Consider the following 18,937-nt stretch of genomic DNA (forward strand, 5'->3'; position numbering starts at 1 on the left):
TGATCTTTAAAGAAATAAAGTAATTTAAAAACTGTATGTGTTTACTCGGGTTCCCTTTGTCTAATACAGTATTGCATGGGCAATCCAGGTCACAAATACCTGGCAAGATCCAAAAAAAAGTTCAATATATTTTATGCTGCTTATCCCAGAAATAAGTGGTGGATTTTCCCCAAGTCATTTTAATAATGGACTTTTCCTTTAGAAAGCCGTCCATTGTGACACACATTCACTAATAGGGGAAATCAAGGTGGGGGGGGGGGGGGGATTTTGCATCACTTTGTGTGTGTTTATACTGCCTTGAATTTCTTCAAAAAGGCAGTAAATAAATCAGAATAACATATGTATTTATTTATTTATTTGCTGCATTTATATCCCACATTTTCCCACCTATTTGCAGGCTCAATGTGGCTTACAATATAATACAACTACAATCACATTGATGGAATAGAAAATCAGAGTATTTATAACAGATAAGGTGCATAGGAATATTATGGCAATCATATTAACGGAGAAGGATTTCAGAATGTATGATTATAATGAATGATTATAATTAATTTTTTTATAATTAATTTTAATTATAATTTTAATAATTTTATAATTATAATTAATGTTTATAATGAATGCGTTTTTTGATGCTTATGGCAAATTAACCTGTTAAATGGCTGGGTATGCATTTGATTTTTAAAAATGAGAATGTTACAACTTATTGTTGATTGGGAGAGCACTACATTAGTGCAAGCGAGGTTTTTAGGAGTACTATACCATGACCAGCTTGCTGTGGAATCATCTGCTGTAATGTGTATTGCATAGCAGGTGACTTAATACTGGTTCCCTACAATGAGCTAACATGGACAAAACCAGCAGTGAAGGGATGCTCATGAGTGTGAACTCAGTTCTGTGTCCTTTCCTTTTATTTGGTCAGAAAACTCACCAGAGTGCCCTGCAGGTGCAGCAGAAGGCAGAGTCCATGCTGCAGGCCAACCATTACGACATGGACATGATCAGAGACTGCGCTGAAAAAGTGGCCTCTCATTGGCAGCAGTTGATGCTGAAAATGGAGGACCGCCTGAAGCTGGTCAACGCCTCTGTTGCCTTCTACAAAACTTCGGAGCAGGTAGGAGAACGTGCAGCTTGTTGGGTGCCACATAACTGTATGCGAGTAGATGACTTCCAGAGAAGTATTTTGGGGGGGAGGGGAGGGGGGGTTGGCGGTGTTACAGTGAGGTGTAAAGCAAGTGCATTATCACATAGAAAGCAGCAGTGCACCATGCTTGTTTGGTGTTCTCCTTGACATTTCTCAGGCTTGCTGCTTTTAGCAATTGCTTCTCCTAATTTTTCTTTAATGCATATATTTGTGTAGTGATCCTGACTTAACATTTTCACACCTGAACTTTTATTCCTATTGGAAGCTGCCCTATTCTAGCTCACTGCACTTTATTATGAGACCAGAGAAGGTTGGGGTGGGGAGGCTGAAACAAATGCCTATTGTAACTTTCATTTTCAGCACAGTTTTGCCCTCCTTCCTCTGTAATATAACAATTACAGCCCTCAGTAGAGGGCCACAGAACATGATTTCTTTGGAAGCCAGTACATGCGTAGCCTGGGGCCGATGCTCAAAAGCTAACGCCAGTGTTAAAGGCAGTTAGCACCAGACAAGTGTGCAGGTTTTGTGCACCGAATGCTCTAATAGTATCAGCGCGAGCACTGAAACCATTAGCACAGACCATATTTAATGCAGTGCCTGAAACAAAAAAGTGTCTCAGGTATGTTTAGCACCAGAAACTTTACCCTAGGTCTGGGACAGCATGAGAAGGGTTGGTTGAAAGAAGAGGTGTCTGTTAGTACCTCTTCTTTCCCTCCAACTCAACCACCCTGCCCAGGAGAGGCTTCAAGGGGGAGGGGGGGAAGCCTGGTGGTCTAATGACCCCAGTCCCCCCTCCCCCCAACCTTAAAAAATGTCTGGTGGCCCCCCCCTGCCCAGCCCCCTCCCTCCACAATCACCAATAACCTGGTGGTCCAGTGGCCCCTCTGGCCAGGCCCACTCAGACACTGACAGGAAAGTTAGTGCAGAGTCCTGATTTTTAACACAGCATTAATTTGCATGCTTGTTACTCTGAGCATCCTGTAGCAATTTTTCTGCACTGGGTTCACAATAGTGTTTCACTCCACCGCAGACCTTTGAGCATTAGCTCTCCCCCCCCCCCCACTCCTCCCGAATTCTACCTGTCATCTTGAAGTGGCAGGATCTTTCTGGCCCTGGTATCTCCACAGCATCCTCAGGCCTGCCAGTACAGTGAGCAGACATTTGGTGCAGAAATCCCAGTGGAACATGTCTTGTGTGATTTTATTAGTGCTTTTTACCAACATGTGGTACAGAAGCACCTATGATTATGTCCAGAGGCATGATATCTCACAAAGCTGTACAGATCAAGCACAGACATTGTGAAAGAAGGGCAGACCCTTTATTTTACATTATTGAAAATGACTAGAACCTGAGGAGAGAAAAACTAGAACATAAAATGCCTATACTTGTTCTATGCTTTTTTTTCCCCTTGTTAAATCTGATTCTTTCTTCTCTCGTGAAATGAGTGTTCAACGGTTTTGACATTTCCTGTTCTTTAGCCACGTCATTCATTGATAATTTATTTCTTACATAATTATTTTACTTAAATTAAATCAATAATGGAACTTGCTGTCGCAGAATAGCCAGCAAGTGTGGTTAAGCCCTAATGACTATACTCTTCTCAATCTCTCTTGCTCTTTTTCTGGTGTTTGCTGTAGGTATGCAGTGTTCTGGAGAGCCTGGAGCAGGAGTATAAGCGGGAAGAAGACTGGTGTGGGGGAGCAGACAAGCTGGGCCCCAACTCTGAAACAGACCATGTCACCCCCATGATTAGCAAACACCTTGAACAGAAAGAAGCTTTCCTGAAGGTATGTGCTAAGGGTTGAGAGCATGAAACTGCACTGTAAAATATGCCTAGACCGGTGATTACAGGTACCTCACTGATGAGAAGCTTTGTTTAAAATGCTTGATAAAGCCAAACCCTTCCTTCCCTAGTAAAATCCTTCCACTGACATCACTTTGCACACACATTTGCAATAAGACAGAAGTGCTTGAGCTGTCGGCATTGGTTCTGATTTCTTTTGTTGTAGTAATGCTTCTTCATATGGTTTTGTAGTAGCTTGATGTTGGCAAATGGTACATTAGGAAGAAAAAAATTCCAGTTTAGAAGTACTTAACCTCTAATATCTGAGAAAGCATGGGCCAGGGACCGACTGATTCACTGCGCCTTTTTAAGGAAGGGAAAAAGGCTGAGGTTGCTTGTCCTGCTCCTTGAGAAGTATGAAACCACAAAAGAAGAGATTAATAAATTTACCGGGAGGGAAAATATGTTCAAACAATTTTTATTAAGTTAAGTAATATAACAAAGGAAACACAAAACAGGTTTTGAATTACATCAAATCAGTATCCCCCCCCCCCCCAACTTGAATCCCCCCTCTCCCAGACCCAAAATTACAGCACAATGATTCATAGCAGTCAGAGGGCTTTGGCTATTATAGCTTCTGTTGATACTAGTCCCCCCTACCCACCCTTCCTCCCTTGCCACCCTTGTTATATAAGATAACTCTCCCCTGCCCTCCCCTCCATGTCCAGTGATTATTCCCTCACATCCCCTCCGTGTCCCGCGATTCTGACCTCCCCTCCATGTGCAGTGATTCTCCTCTGCCATGCAATTCTGGCTTCCCCTCCATTTCCAGCGATTCTCCGCTGCCCTGCCGTCCCCTCCATATCCCAGGATTCTGGCCTCCCCTCCATGTGCAGCAATTCTCCTCTGCCCTGCGATTCTGGCCTCCCCTCCATTTCCAGCGATAGTGCAGATTTTACCCACAAGTACAGTAATAGTGTACTGTAGCTAAGTCTGTTGGCTTTCCGTGGATTTTATTTCAGCAATCTACTGAGTCCAAGGCACGCTCTGAGCTGCAGACAGTGCTCACTTCTGTTTGCAAACACCTCTGGGCAAATTAGCAGGATTCATAGTTGTTGGTACAATGTCAGCAATAGGAAAAAAAAATCTGTGCTATTGCCATCCTTCTTGGACGTTGCAGAATAGCAAATGAAAATATAAAATCCAAAAGCCTTTAACTGTAATGCAGTTGATTACATATGCATACTGTTTAGAGGCTGATCGGCCTGCCCCTGCCCCCTGCAACCAGACTGAGGGCCTACCCTGGTGGTCTAGTGGCCCGTCTGGGGCAGGAGTGATACCAGTCTTTTTTTTTTTTTTCTAATAATATTTTTATTTGAATTAATTATACAACATTGTGCATCAGGAAAACAAGATGACAAATGCAATATAACTCATAGAGAACACAAAACATAAGCAACAATATGCCATAGTGCATATGACAAATTTATACAGCAGTTGGATCTAAATCAGCATCCAGGGGTTTTCATATTCGCAGTTTTCTAGATTTGGAAAAGTGATAGGCATGTTCATACCTTTTTTTTAAATATTTTGAGTATAATTGAAAATACAAAAATATTTAGTTGAATTCAGGTATAAACAAATGTCACAAATGTATAATATTAACAAGAACAGTACAACAAGTACTACAGAGAAAGCATGAGTACAATGAGTGAATATCCAGGATCAAAGTATAAATATTCTCAAATAACAAAGTGGCTGACCTATGTGATTTCTTTACTAGATAAATAATTATCTAAAGCTTTCCATTTTAACAGTTTACAAGATTTATGGAAAGTGTAATTTAAATTATTTTTATATTTCTTATACAATATAACCCAATTCCACCACATATGGAAAGAAAGAGGTGAGCTATCCTTCCAATGATTAACAATGAGGTTAAGGGCAACATATATTAGAAAATCAAATAGAAATTTGTCTGATAATTGATTTCTATATAATAAGTTTCAAGGAGATAGTTGACAAGTGACGGATATCAGATAGTGCATCGTACTTTGTCATAGCATCACTTAAACATATTACTATATGAAAATATTTATAAAATACTGTACAGTACTCCATTAAGAGGTCAACAAATGTAAACAAATGCTCAAATAATCTTCAAAATAGGATCTTAGTATATTTATCTTATTGTTTTTTTGAACAGTATGCCAGTTCAGCTTTCACACTATGACAACGTACCTATCACAACTCACAGTGGCTTAGAGAAAATTATACTATAGCTCGGACAGTTACAGTGGAGCCATAGAAAAATATACACAAAGTTCACAAAAGGCTACAGATTATGAACAAGAATGCATATTCCACATTGCATGTGACTGAACGGGGTAGCTAAATGTGGATTTTAGGTACTTTGTGTACTTTGCAACATGTTATTTTGTTGAATGTTACGGAGTTCTTTTTCCACAAATACCATTTATTTCATGTAATGCAGTAGTGAAATTCTCCTATAACATTCACTTATTATATAATCACTGATTACAGTCATCTGGGATTCTAAATGGGATATATTATGTATATGTACTGTAGTTTACTCCAAACCTCAGACTAAAAAATGTAGAGATTGCTGTATTCAAACAGCATATGTAAAAGTGTACCAATTGCTTTGGAACATGACCAACAATGATCTGACGGAGATTGACCACTGGCCCTTGCTTTCCTGGGTGTCCAAAGTGATGATAAATTAAATATAAGGATTGTGTGATTGAAGCAGACATAGAGACTCTAGGGCCATGGATCCAAAATGAGTTCCATTACTCCTCTGGTATGTTTGTTGAGTGGCTAGGTTATAGTTTTTTTTTGTTTAATTGAAACGTCTTTTTCAGTAATTTCTGCTCTGTTGCCTCCGCCATCAAAATGGGTGTGAAGAACTTCGGCGGCTCGCAAGACTGCTGTTGAAGGTCGTGGCAGCCATTTTGAGATTGGAACTGGCATAGGCAGGAGCAAAGTAACTCTGTCTCCTCCCCCTACTTTTATGCAACCTGCGTATAATAGGCCTTTGTGGTGGTACAATTTGGGTGGAGGAAAGGCAAGGTTGCAGTGTACTGTGTCAGTGATTCTCAACCAGTGTGTCACCAAAAATTTGGCATAGACTACAAGTCTGTGCTTTACCTAACTACCTATGCCTGCAAGCTGGGGAGAGCAGATACCCAGAGAGTAAAGTACTTGAAATCTCAATTAACTGGTCCCAATTTCTACTTTCCCACTACCCCCAATGATAACTACTGCCAACAGCCCCAATGAGAAATGCTGCAGATCTGTTGTTGATAGGTTCTGTTTTTTACATGGTTTCTGGATAACATATTTGTAGGGTTTTGTGTTACTCTGTACAGTATCTGGCAGTGGAGGAGTGTTGTGTTGCTGTTACTGAGGTGACTCCAGAATTTAAATATATATAAATATATTTGTTTTGTATGGCAATGCTGTAAGGGAAACAGCCTAGCTCTATACTCTAGAATGGGTAAAAGTTTGTTGATGTTGACAGGAAGTTAGTTTGAATTTGTCTACCATTCAGTCCTATATCAAAATTTGTATATAATCCTAGTTAGCACATAACCTGTATTTCTTAAAGAAGAAAATAAAATGTTATCATTTTAGCAGCTGATTAAAAAATAAGTTCTGTTGTAGACAATTTTTTTCATTTCCCCTGCATCATTTTTAATAATGAAATATTTAGGATTTTATTTTTATTCAGCTGTGAATTTTAGTGTTCAGCGTGTCACACCCACGAGCATCTGTCAGGTGTCACAACAGATGAAAGGTTGAGAACCACTGTACTATGTGTATTTTGTAAGATATGGGTATGCATACTTAGAGACAGGCACACATTTACACTAACTTTGAAGCAGGTGTAAATGCTGTGTTTAGCAGGTGGATGCTATTGGAACTGATTCTTGGAGCCTGTTCTATAAAGGCACAGGCACCTACGTTGCCTTCATAAAACAGGAAATTTTTTTGGACTTTTCATATAGACATCCTGTTACAAAATCCAGGCCCTCATTGAGCAAATGTGCAAAAGATAACATGGAGAGATAGAAGGATGATCTGGGGCAACTGAGCATGTGTGAGCTGTAATCTGAGGCAGTACCCATTGCTGTTGAATATGTTGGATTTGGATTTTAGGTTTAATTACTTTCAAATCCAAGATGAAGGTGCATTTCATACAGGCATGAAAGGTATTTCCCTTGCCTAGATGCACTTAATGTTTTAAGGGCCTCATTTACTAGCCTGCTTTAATTTGAGTTATGAGTCTGTAAAGACAGCACAGATTAATAAAAAAATTAAGTTTATACCCAAGGCAGTGGATGGTGGTGTTGCTTGCCCAAGATCACAAGAGATATTAGTGTGGTAGAAATGGGATTGTAACAGTGGCTTTCATGATTCTCGGCCTGCTGCTCTAATCCCACTATACTATTGTCAGAATTTCATGGAAGGGGAAACAGATTTTTAAGAATGCGAAGTCTTATATTTTCAGTATCATTACCTTCAATCATTCTTCACCCTATCCTCCTTTCCATCTCCCTTTACCCAAATCGCCTCCTCTTCACTCTAATTTTCTTTTTAAATAGGTACAGAAAAAATGTCTGTCTGTAAGTCATTTCAGAGAGAAATGCTCTTGAGTTCTTCCCCTTTTCAATGTTGCCCTGAACCTGGGCAATAGCCCTTCCGTCCTATCTGGGAAGGGAGGTAGGTGTATGTACGTCAAAACACAAGGGAACAAAAAGGTGATAGGAAGAGACCAATGAAAGGATTGGCTGGGCGCAGGTGGTTTATTTGCTTTTTCAGCCAGAAGTAAAATAAAGTTGTGAACCACAAAAAAATGGCTGGTGGTAGATTAAGTTTCAGTTCCGCAGCTATGATGTGTATTGTGGACCATGGATGTTGCCACTATAATGAATGGCGAGCTTAAAGTTCTTTCAGAAGCTGACATCACACAGTACAATGAGCGTTGTCTAGTGATGTTGGCTTCTAGAACCAGTTGTCTGCAGGTTCCTGACACACACTACTTGACAGTGAGGGATCAAATCGATCTTGGGTTCTTTTATCCTCTGATCTGATTAACAGAAATAGAACATCAGAGGGGTAGATACGCCTTTATCACCCAGCAACCTATGCTCCAAAAAAAAAAACCATGCAGCACCATGAACATCACTTCTTTTCTCTGTCTTTCAGGCCTGCACTCTGGCTCGCAGGAATGCTGATGTCTTCTTGAAGTACCTGCACAGGAATAGTGTGAACATGCCAGGGATGGTAACGCATATCAAGGCCCCCGAGCAGCAAGTAAAAAGTAAGTGGTAGCAGGAGCAATGAAAAGCCTCTTTGGAGGGGGGCAGCTTTGTCCCCAACTCCAGCAACTCCCCTTTCCTGACTTGTCATCCTGTAACCTCTCCCCACCTCCCTTTGGTCCAACATATTTCCTTCTCTACAACTGAACCCCTCTCCCCCACTGGTGTCCAGCATTTCTCTCCTCCCCCACCCCCAACAGACCAGCATATTTTCCATTCCTTCCATCTCCTCTGTGATGTGTTAATTACCTTACCTCTCTTTCCTGAAGCGGTGATGCTCCAACTGGCATAACACCAAAAGCATTGGGGTAACCGGCATGAGTGCATCTGCACGTGCTCAAGGCCTCCTGGTTCCCGTCCTCGCAAAACAGGAAGTTCAGAGGGGGCAGGAGCCATCAAATTTTGAACATACCCAAATGCTGAAGGCCTTGTGCTTGCCTTCCCTGTTTATTTTGGTATTACTGAAAATAAATAAAAAATAATGACCCACTAATTAAAAACAAATATGTGGAAATACAGCACATCCATGAGGAAGGAAAAAGCAAACAAATAAACTTCCAGGAGTACTTAGCTTCAACAATGTCGTCTATCCCACGGTCCGTGGGATTTTTGAGCTTTGGAAATTACCTCAGGATAGATGACATTGTTGAAGCTAAGTACTCCTGGAAGTTTATTTGTTCCTATTTTCATGGACAATATTTAGTTACAGCTTTTGACACTTTAAGTGAATGTATAGTTGAGTTAAGCACATATTGACAAGTGAACTTTGTCTTTTTGAGAATCCAGTTCCAGTTTTGAACAAACTTTGAGGAAGGTTTTTTTTAGCCAATGATGAGGAATTGATCATTTAGATCATCATCAGCTCTTTGAGGCTTTTTCCTTCCTCATGGTATGATGTGCTGTATTTCCATATATTTTTTGAGATATGTGGCAACTAAGATTTAATCCCAGAAAATGCAGGGTCATGCACTTAGGTCGCAAACATCCGAGGGAACGGTACAGTATAGGGGGTGTAGTGCTTCAGTGTGCGCAGGAAGAACGAGACTTGGGGGGTGATTGTGTCTGACGAACTTAAAGCTTTCAAACAGGTAGAAAAAGCGACGGCCAAAGCCAGAAAGATGCTTGGGTGCATAAAGAGAGGCATGACCAGCAGGAAAAAGGAGGTGATAGTGCCATTGTAAAAGTCTCTGGTGAGGCCCCATTTGGAGTATTGTGTGCAGTTCTGGAGACCGCACCTACGGAAAGATATAAACAGGCTGGAGTCGGTCCAGAGGGCAGCTACGAAATTAGTAAGCGGTCTTGAATGCAAACATTATAGGGACAGGCTTATGAACCTCAACATGTATACGCTGGAAGAGAGGAGGGAAAGAGGAGACATGATAGAAACGTTTAAATATCTCAAGGGCATTTATGTACAGGAAGAGAGTCTTTTTCAAATGAAGGAGAGCTCTAGAATGAGGGGGCATATGACAAAGTTAAAAGGGAATAGGCTTAGGCGTAACCTAAGGAAGTATTATTTCACAGAAAGGGTGGTGGAGGCGTGGAATGGCCTCCCGGTGGAGGTGGTGCAGTCGAGGACTGTTCCAGAATTTAAAAAGGCATAGGATAAGCATGTGGGATCGCTTAGAAACAGGAAGAATTAGGGGTTACAGAGGATGGGCAGACTGGATGGGTCATATGGCCTTTATCTGCTGTTTTGTTTCTATTAGTGGGTCATTATTTTTGATTTATTTTCTGGTAAAGAGTTGTGACGCCGCATCCATTAATTTTGGTATTATGCCAGTTGGAATGTTTCCACCCTGGGGGATGGAGGAAAGAAAGGAAACATCTTGTGTGTGTGTGGGGGGGGGGGGGGAGTTAAACATCTCCTCCCTAATTCCTGTACCTATGGTGGGTACAGTTGAGAGAACTGATTCTTCCCAGCGCTGTAGGTCCTCCAGGGTGGGGTTAGCCTCTGTTCAAACAAAATTTAGGTTTACAAATTAAACTACTATATCTAGTAATCCTTCCACCAAAAAGCCACTGGCCAGAAAACCACAGTCTAGTGGTGGTCTGTTTTGACCCTGTGGTTCATATACAGCTTCCTGGAATTGTCTCTTGTGTGGCAGGACCAGCATTGTTTGGGCATACTATAGAGGTGGTACATATTCAAGAAGGGGGCTTCTGCCTGCTAAAGAATGGTGCTAGGAAGACCTAAATATGAGTCCCCATGTATGCTTGTATGTGTAGGAAGGGCTAGAAAAAGGGGAAAGTATAGTTACATGTAGTTTTTGGATTTCAAATCCGAGTTTAACTGAGCAATGTAACTGCAAAAATCCAAACAGCGGGTATGCACCAATAAATGAATAAAATACAGCTTTTCACATTATATGAAACAGTTGTTCTTTGTGCACATCTGCCAGTAACATATAGTATTGGCAGCAGGAGACAGCATATGAATGTTTTTACCTTCACTTCTAGTTTTCAGACTGTTCTGAAATCCTCATTCTGGTAACCCTGGCGAATGCAGAGTTAGTGCTAATTTGATTGTGCAGAAAGGCTTAGGTGCCCCTGATTAAATTAAATGTTTCAGTAAATCCCAAAGAGAACAGATGCTGATACAACCTCTACATGGTGGTACAGAGTTAAATATAACATCTTTTTGCAATTTTCACTGTATAATTACTGGTGATTTGCGCTTTTCTTACAGATTAAAAAAAAAGAGTGAATATAACAGGTACAAAAGTTTGGACATAGTTTGTCAGTATGTTGTATTATTTTTAGCAGTTGGGTATCGGACTTGATATGGTGCCCTGCCTTTCTGTGGCTATAATCAAGGCAGTTTACTTATTTTGCACCTGGGGCAATGGAGGGTTAAGTTACTTGCCCAGAGTCACAAGGAGCTGTGGGGGGAAATTAAACTCGGTTCCCCTGGGTCTCAGCCCACTTCACTAACCACTAGGCCACTTCTCCACTCAAATTAACAGCTTTCAAACATTTCTTAAGTCTTTCTAGACTTGTTTTGTTTTGTTTTTTTCTTTCCCCACTCTTCTTTGCAAAACTCTAGAAATATTCTTAAGTGTCCTTTCATGCACTCAATAATAATTGAGTTAGAGATTGTGAAGGCCTATTTAGAAATATTTGTCATCTTTTCCTGTAAGTACAGTGCACTCCATTTAAGTGCACGTCTGATAAGCGCAAGCTCTGTTTAACTGCATGCTGTACTTCGGTCCTGTTTTTGGCGCCATCAATTTCTATGGGGACAAACTTCGTTTTAGCGCACCACTGATAAGTGCAAGATTTGCTTATATGCTTGGTTAAGAGTGCTCCTCTGCAGGAAAGACTCCGCATAAGTGCACACACGGAATATGGAAGCCGATTGGCACATGACAAAGGGGCGGTAAATTTGAAATCTCATTGGTTAACTGCCACAGGTAGAATAAGCGAAAGAAAGTTGTTAGAGTGTACACTGGAGTCGTCATCATCGAGCAACTGTAAGACTTTAACACTGGCTGAACGAATAGAAGTTCTTTAAAAATTAGAAAACAAACAAAGTCAAGCATCTATTGCTAAAGAATATGGTGTCAATCTCAGTCAAATTTCACGTATCTTGAAGCAGAAAGATCAACTTCTGGAAGACTGGCAAAACAATACAAATCCACACCGGAAACGAAAACGGGCAGGAAAGGCTGAGGATGTAGCAGATGCTCTTCTGTGGTTTTCTCAAGTCAGGAGCAGACAGTTTCCTGTCAGTGGTCCACTGCTTATGGAGAAAGCTAATCAGGTAGCTGAAAGTCTTGGACTAACTGAATTTAAAGCTACTGTTGGAAAGATGGAAGGAGAGGAACAACATAAAATTCAAGAAACAGCATGGTGAAAAACAAGATGCTGATGACTTTGGTGCTGAAAATTGGGTTCTTTCAATTCTTCCTACCACCTTGAACGAGTTTGCACCTCGTGACATTTTCAATGCTGATGAAAACAGTCTCTAATGTCGAGTGATTCCTGATGGAACACTTGCAGTCAAACAAGCTGAAACTACAGGAAGTAAAACGTCAAAGGACCGACTGACGATCCTCCTTTGCTGCAATATGAGTGGGAGTGAGAAGTTGGAACCCCTCGTCACTGGAAAGAGCAAACAGCCCCGTTGCTTCAAGAATGTTAAGCGACTTCCTGTGTCATGCGAGGCTAACACAAATTCATGGATGACTGGGGAATTTGTAAGCAGTGGCTAAAGAAGTTAGACACAATTCTGGAATGCGCTGCTGCAAAACATAATATGACCTACGAACAAGCTAACTTCCGAAGTTTACTGAAGACCCATCTCTTCAACAAGGCATACAACAAGGATCAACAAATATGAACTCCTGTACACATATCCAGAACTGCCCTTACAATATTTGCTTGCCAAACCATTACCATGTTTTTCGCTACTACTAAATGCACATTTTCTATATAATTCTTAAATATTTCTTACTATGATTGCTTGCTAAAATACGATCATGTTTTATCATTATCATGTTACTCAAAATCCTTCTGTTATTACTAATTGTATACTTTCTCATGTATTCTCATTATTCATGATGTATTGTAAGCCACATTGAGCCTGCAAAGAGGTGGGAAAATGTGGGATACAAACGCAACAAATAAATAAATGCGGACACAAAAGTGTCAGATTTTGTTGCTTTGTGAGGAACTGAGTTCAATTCCCACTTCAGGCACAGGCAGCTCCTTGTGACGCTGGGCAAGACACTTAACCCTTCATTGCCCCAGGTACAAATAAGTACCTGTATATGATATGTAAGCCGCATTGAGCCTGCCATGAGTGGGAAAGCGCGGGGTACAAATATAACAAAAAAAAAAATTGTGCTGCACACAGGGATGATGTCAGGCTGTCTAACGTCAAGGTGGGCTTCCTGCCACCAAACACTACCTCTCTGATCCAACCTATGGATCAGGGCATAATAGCCAATTTCAAACAACATTATCGGGCTCTTGTGCTACGTTGTCTGATGAGCGTTATGGATGACCAGACTGGCAAGGATAAACATGCTGTTGAACTGGCTCGTAATCTATCACTGTTGGATTCCCATCATGTTACACAGGCAACCATTGTGAACTGCTACAAGCGGGCAAGCTTTCTTAAGGATGTGGAGAGGGACAAAACAGATTCAGCTGTTGCAAACGCGTCAGATGAACAGGCTATTGACATCCCAGCCTGTGTTACTGAAGAGGAGTTTCATCACTACGTAGCTGTTGATTACGATCTACAAACAGCTGACGACAGCACTGATGTCCAGATATGCGCCTACACACAGGCAACGGCTGATGATGAAACAGATGATGAAATGAGCAGCGAGGCACATGCTGACGAAATTCAACAACCTTCTGTCACTTTTGCAAGAGCGCTGGAGAGTCTCAACATCGTGCGGGCCTATCTGGAGGCTACTGGATGTCAGTGCTATGACAGTTTTTACCGTCTGGCAGATGTAGTCTATGGAACTCACAGACACAATAGTGTACAGAGGACTATCACTGATTACTTCAAGTAAGCCTAACGTCAGTTAACGGAGACTGTATACTGTATGTATAATAAACAGTACTGTACATATGTTTATCAGATGTCAAGCTTCTTTGGGTCACAACTGTTACGTGCACGCTCCAGTTAACTGCATGTATTTTCTTTGGTCCCAGGCCCTTGCACTTAAGTGGATTGCACTGTACTTTGTATGCTTCAGATCGTCTTGCTGAAATACCCAGCCTATGGGACATCAGCATCTAGGATATGTTGTTGTTTAGCTGAATCCATTCTTCTTTCCATCCGCACATTGTTTCCTGTGCCACTGACTGTCACACAACCCCAAAGCATCCAAAGATCGACCCCCGTGCTTAAGTTGACAAGTGTTTTGTTTGTTCAGGTGCTTCACCTTTTTTCTCCTTGTGTCTTGTGTGGTTATACAAAATGGTTGGTTTGATTTCATTATTCCAAAACACAAGTAACTCCTGAGCGTACCTCAGCACCCACTGGGGTTAACCCTGTGGCCACCTGGAGGGTACTACCTAGCACTGCCCAGCCTGCCTGCATCTGCGCCTGTGCACCTATACTGCAATACCCTCCACTAGACTGCTAGGTCCTGCTTGCCTCTGTGCGAGTCTCCCACCTGCAATTTATTTTCCCCCTGTGGTTTTCTAGTGACATTTGGGGCCACATCCTAGGGGGTCCCACAGTTTCCCACAGACTGAGAACACACACCTGCCAGGATTTTTAGTCACTCCAGGATAGCAGATCTAATAAACTAATAGACTTTATTATCACAAAAAAAAAATAGAACAGTGAACAGTAAAAATTTTAAACAGCAAACAGTAAAAGTTTTAAACAGCAAACAGAAACAGGTAAAAAAACAAGAACTCAGTATTAAAGCTAATCTGAACACTTTTTGCTACCTAAGTAGTGCTTGGGAGATCAGGAATACTGCTCACAGTAATTGAACAGGTCTCAGTCAGAGGTCTATCCCCTCCATACTCCAGCTCTGAGAGTGGAGAATTCCAGCACCACCTGGCTAGATCTTGGGCTTCAGAGTCAATCAGAACACAGAGCATAGTCCTAGGGTGTTTGACCCAGTGGCATTTTAGGTTACTCTTCCCTTAGGGCAGTGGTTTCCTATTCCTGAGGCACCCCATCTAGTCAGATTTTCAGGATATCCACAATAAATATTCATGAGATAGATTTGCATGAGGTGGAGGCAGAATATTCATTGTGGATATCCTGAACAACTGACTGGCTGGGTGCCTCCAGGAATAGGTTTGGGAAACACTGCCTTGGGGTTTTCTCTTTTTCTCTGGGGAAGGTAAACTAAAAGGAAAACATACCTCAGTTACAGCTATAGTTCAGAAACAGGCACACACCTGCTGCCAAACAGGGAAATACCTTGAAAGGGAAAGTGTCATAAGGCAACATTACAAATCACATGCATGAAAGTCTCCTGTTTTGCCACAACATGATTGCAAGATGTTTTAGGCTATCAAACTTTTATTCTGCATATCTGACTATGTCTTATGATAAGGCTGAAGAAAAGGTTTGCTGCTTAAAATTCTCTCTCGCAAAAAATCATTATTGTCCACAGATAGTGCTGCTTACAACTACTCCAGTGTCAGCAAGACTTTTTAGCAGGTCATCTCCAATGATTTCTGGGTTCGGTTCTGTAATCTGACCAGCCTTCAGAAATTCTGTCAGATTCTAAATGGTTTTCCAGGTCTTCCCTTGACTTTAATTCCGTGTACTTTTTAAACATTGCAGCTGGCTCTTAAAAGTGACCACCATAGCTGAATATAACCTGATCATGTTAGTTTTCTACCATGTAGAAATTGTGGTATCTGTTCACATACAGGTGTATTTTCAAATCATTTACACCTAAAAAGATACATAGAGGCATATTTTCAAAGCACTTAGCCTTCCAAAGTTCCATAGAAACCTATGAACTTTGGAAGGCTAAGTGCTTTGAAAATATGCCTCATTGTAACCTATGGAACTTTGTAAGTCTAAGTGCTTTGAAAATGAGCCCCTTAGGGATTCACTGAAACATGCCAGGGCACCTACAGTATAAAGTTATAATAGCTTTTTATTCATAAAAGGGCTCTATTTGCAATGGCCTTATGGCGCCAGGCAGGAACTGCTAGCTTTCTCTCTGAGCTTGGTTTGGGCTATAGGCTGCATTTAGGGTGCAGGAAAGGTAATGCTTTGTAGTCATCAGGAGCACAGTAGTAAGTCTCTTCCAGGAACCTAGTGTTAGATTTGCTTTTGAGAGAGATGCAGAAGGATTTGCTTCTCGGTGTCTAAGCCACTAGAGGTTGCTCTGATACTGGAATGCAAATACGTCCTCTCCACTACCACCATGCACCAAAATAGACCTTTGATCCCCCTTCTGCCAGGATAGAGCTGAGACAAAAAGGGAGCACGTCTTGAGGGTGTGCTAGTCTTGTGGTGTTATATCTGCTTTTTGAGATCGGCCAAGTACCTTAGTTATCTGGATTGACCACTGTGATGACAGGATGCTGAGCTCTGTGGACCAGCATGGAATGTATTGTGTTCTAGGTGTGTAAGGAGAACTGGTTTGAGGTGGTTGTGGAAATAGTCTACTTTAAAAATAAATAAAGTAAACGTTCATGGTTCCTGTCATAATGCAGTACACCAACACAGATACACTGGGCAAACTGATTTCAGCTACTGATTCTCACATTGTTTTGCTAGATATCTTGAATGAACTCTTCCAGCGAGAAAACCGTGTACTGCACTACTGGACCATGAGGAAGAGGCGGCTTGACCAGTGCCAGCAGTATGTGGTGTTTGAGAGGAGCGCCAAACAGGTCAGTGTGTGAGGCAAGGGATGCTTTTTACTTTGAGGTGCTCAGTCAAGAGAGGCCACATTCAGATAGGCATTTTTTAAATACCTTGGGATGTATTTTCTTAGTTTGATCTTACAGTGATGACACAAAAATCCAATGGGTATGAGAGCCCCATATTGAGCCACTGAGACATAATTTGGGGGGATTATGTTACAAAAATTACACAGAAAATAAAAAAATGTAAAGAGAAAATTTGCAAAAAACAAAAAAGTATGGCGTGGAGGAATAACCTAGTGGTTAGTGCATGGGCTTTGATCCTGGGGAACGAGTTTGATTCCCACTGCAGCTCCTTGTGACTCTGGCAAATCACTTAACCTCCATTGCCCCTTGTACAAAATAAGTACCCATATATACTATGTAAACTGCTTTGATTGTAACCACAGAAAGGCAATATATCAAGTTCCCATCTCCCTTTCCCCTTATGTATATAAAAATAAACTTGAATCTGTAGGGCCACAATTATAAAGAAATATGTGTGAAATATATTCCAGTGAAACCGTTACCTATCTATATATAATATAATAAAGCAAAACAGGGTAGGGCAATACAGTATGTTTATACAAAATAAATACAGTGCTGTCTCGCTTATCAGACATAACTGGGACCTCGACCTGTTGTTGGATAACAGGGATCCGGCAAGGAGGGACAGCTGCTTCCTACAAAGGTAAAAGAGGAGTGCTCCAGGTTCAGGGACTTTAAACTCTGTATCCACTTTTGAACTGCCTTGTCTTTGATAGTGCGTTTTACAGCTCATAAGATGAGAAGTAGATTATTCATTTGTGGAGCACCAATAGACATGTTTTATTGTGCCCATTTGACTTTTGACTCTTTTGTGTTTTCATTTTTTTTTTAACTTCTAGCTTAGGCCTTCAGCTTTGCCTTCCCCTATCCACAGGACTGTGATCTCTTGGGGCACCAGATTGTATTTTTCTGTATTTCTCCCTAATTTCTGGTGTCACTCTTGCTCCTTAGTGAGAGTCTGTCTACACTGTTTGTATCTGAAACAGAGGAGAGTTAAGTGATTTGGCCAAGGTTGCAAGGAGCAGCAGTGAAATTTGGCTTCCCTGGTTCTTAGCCCACTGCAGCTCCACATAAATTAAAAAAAAATATATTAGGAATTAAGCCAAATGATTGCAATCAGTCCTTCTAAAATGAAGGAATCACTCCAAGTGTAGATGATGACCTTGACCTCATTGCATGGGAATAGAGAATAATTCAGGCAAGTAGTTGTAGAGCAGTATATAAGTAACACAGATGTCTATGTAAAATAACTTTTCTGGCTAATGATGGAATAAGGATTGAAACACACAGCATCTATTCTCAATCAACAAGCAGAATAGAAATGGTGTGACATCAAAGAGCACTGATATTTACTACTACTACTACTATTTATCATTTCTAAAGCGCTACTAGACGTACGCAGCGCTGTACACTTGAACATGAAGAGACAGTTCCTGCTCGACAGAGCTTGCAATCTAATTAGGACAGACAAACGGGACAAACGAGATAAGGAAATATTAAGTGAGGATGATAAAATAAGGATTCTGAACAAGTGAATAAGGGTTAGGAGTTAAAAGCAGTATCAAAAAGGTGGGCTTTTAGCTTAGATTTGAAGACGGCCAGAGATGGAGCTTGACGTACTGGCTCAGGAAGTCTATTCCAGGCATATGGTGCAGCAAGATAAAAGGAACGGAGTCTGGAGTTAGCAGTTGGCCCCTGCTCTCTGAGCTCAGACCCAAAAGATCATCTGAGCACATACAACTGATTTACTGTACTGGTACACAGATCCCCTGCTGCAGGTGCGCATCTGTACTACTTTCACTTTACCGTCGCTTTAATTAATGAAAACAATGAACAACAACAACAAAAAACTATGGAACTCTTACATTTAATATAGTCAGTGCTGGGATACAGAGAAGTCCATCTCATTTTTTATAGTTCGTATAGGTTTTGAAAAGTGTGTTTTGATAATTGAATTTGAAAAAAAAATGGCTTTTCAATGCACATATAATTCACCAGGTGATGGGTTTTCACCATTTACTAGAGGACAAATGATTAATAACCAGATAGAGGTCTGGACTTGAATTAGGCCACAGGACTTTTTATAGGTCTTATAGGTTTGTGACCTTCAGAATAATTTATCTGATGCGCTCTCATTACACACATAAAATATAAAAAATAAAAAAATATATAAAACGCTGGTAGTATCACAAATGATTGTTTCCCATTTTTTATTTTTCATCGAGGTAGATTTTTGGGATTCCTGTGATTTTTTTTTTTTTT

The 18,937-nt window shown here is 40.9% G+C and overlaps 1 protein-coding gene across 1 annotated transcript in view; it reads left to right on the forward strand.

Moving 5' to 3' along the window:
• Positions 1 to 18,937, forward strand: part of TRIO (trio Rho guanine nucleotide exchange factor) — a 905,131-nt gene that overhangs the window by 524,153 nt on the left and 362,041 nt on the right. The window contains 4 exon segments of the mRNA XM_030209962.1: positions 923 to 1,114; positions 2,782 to 2,931; positions 8,160 to 8,274; positions 16,500 to 16,615. Of these exon segments, the coding sequence (XP_030065822.1) occupies positions 923 to 1,114; positions 2,782 to 2,931; positions 8,160 to 8,274; positions 16,500 to 16,615 (573 nt within the window).

Source organism: Microcaecilia unicolor, chromosome 1 (assembly GCF_901765095.1).
Source record: "Microcaecilia unicolor chromosome 1, aMicUni1.1, whole genome shotgun sequence".
In the NCBI taxonomy this organism is placed as follows: Eukaryota; Metazoa; Chordata; class Amphibia; order Gymnophiona; family Siphonopidae; genus Microcaecilia; species Microcaecilia unicolor.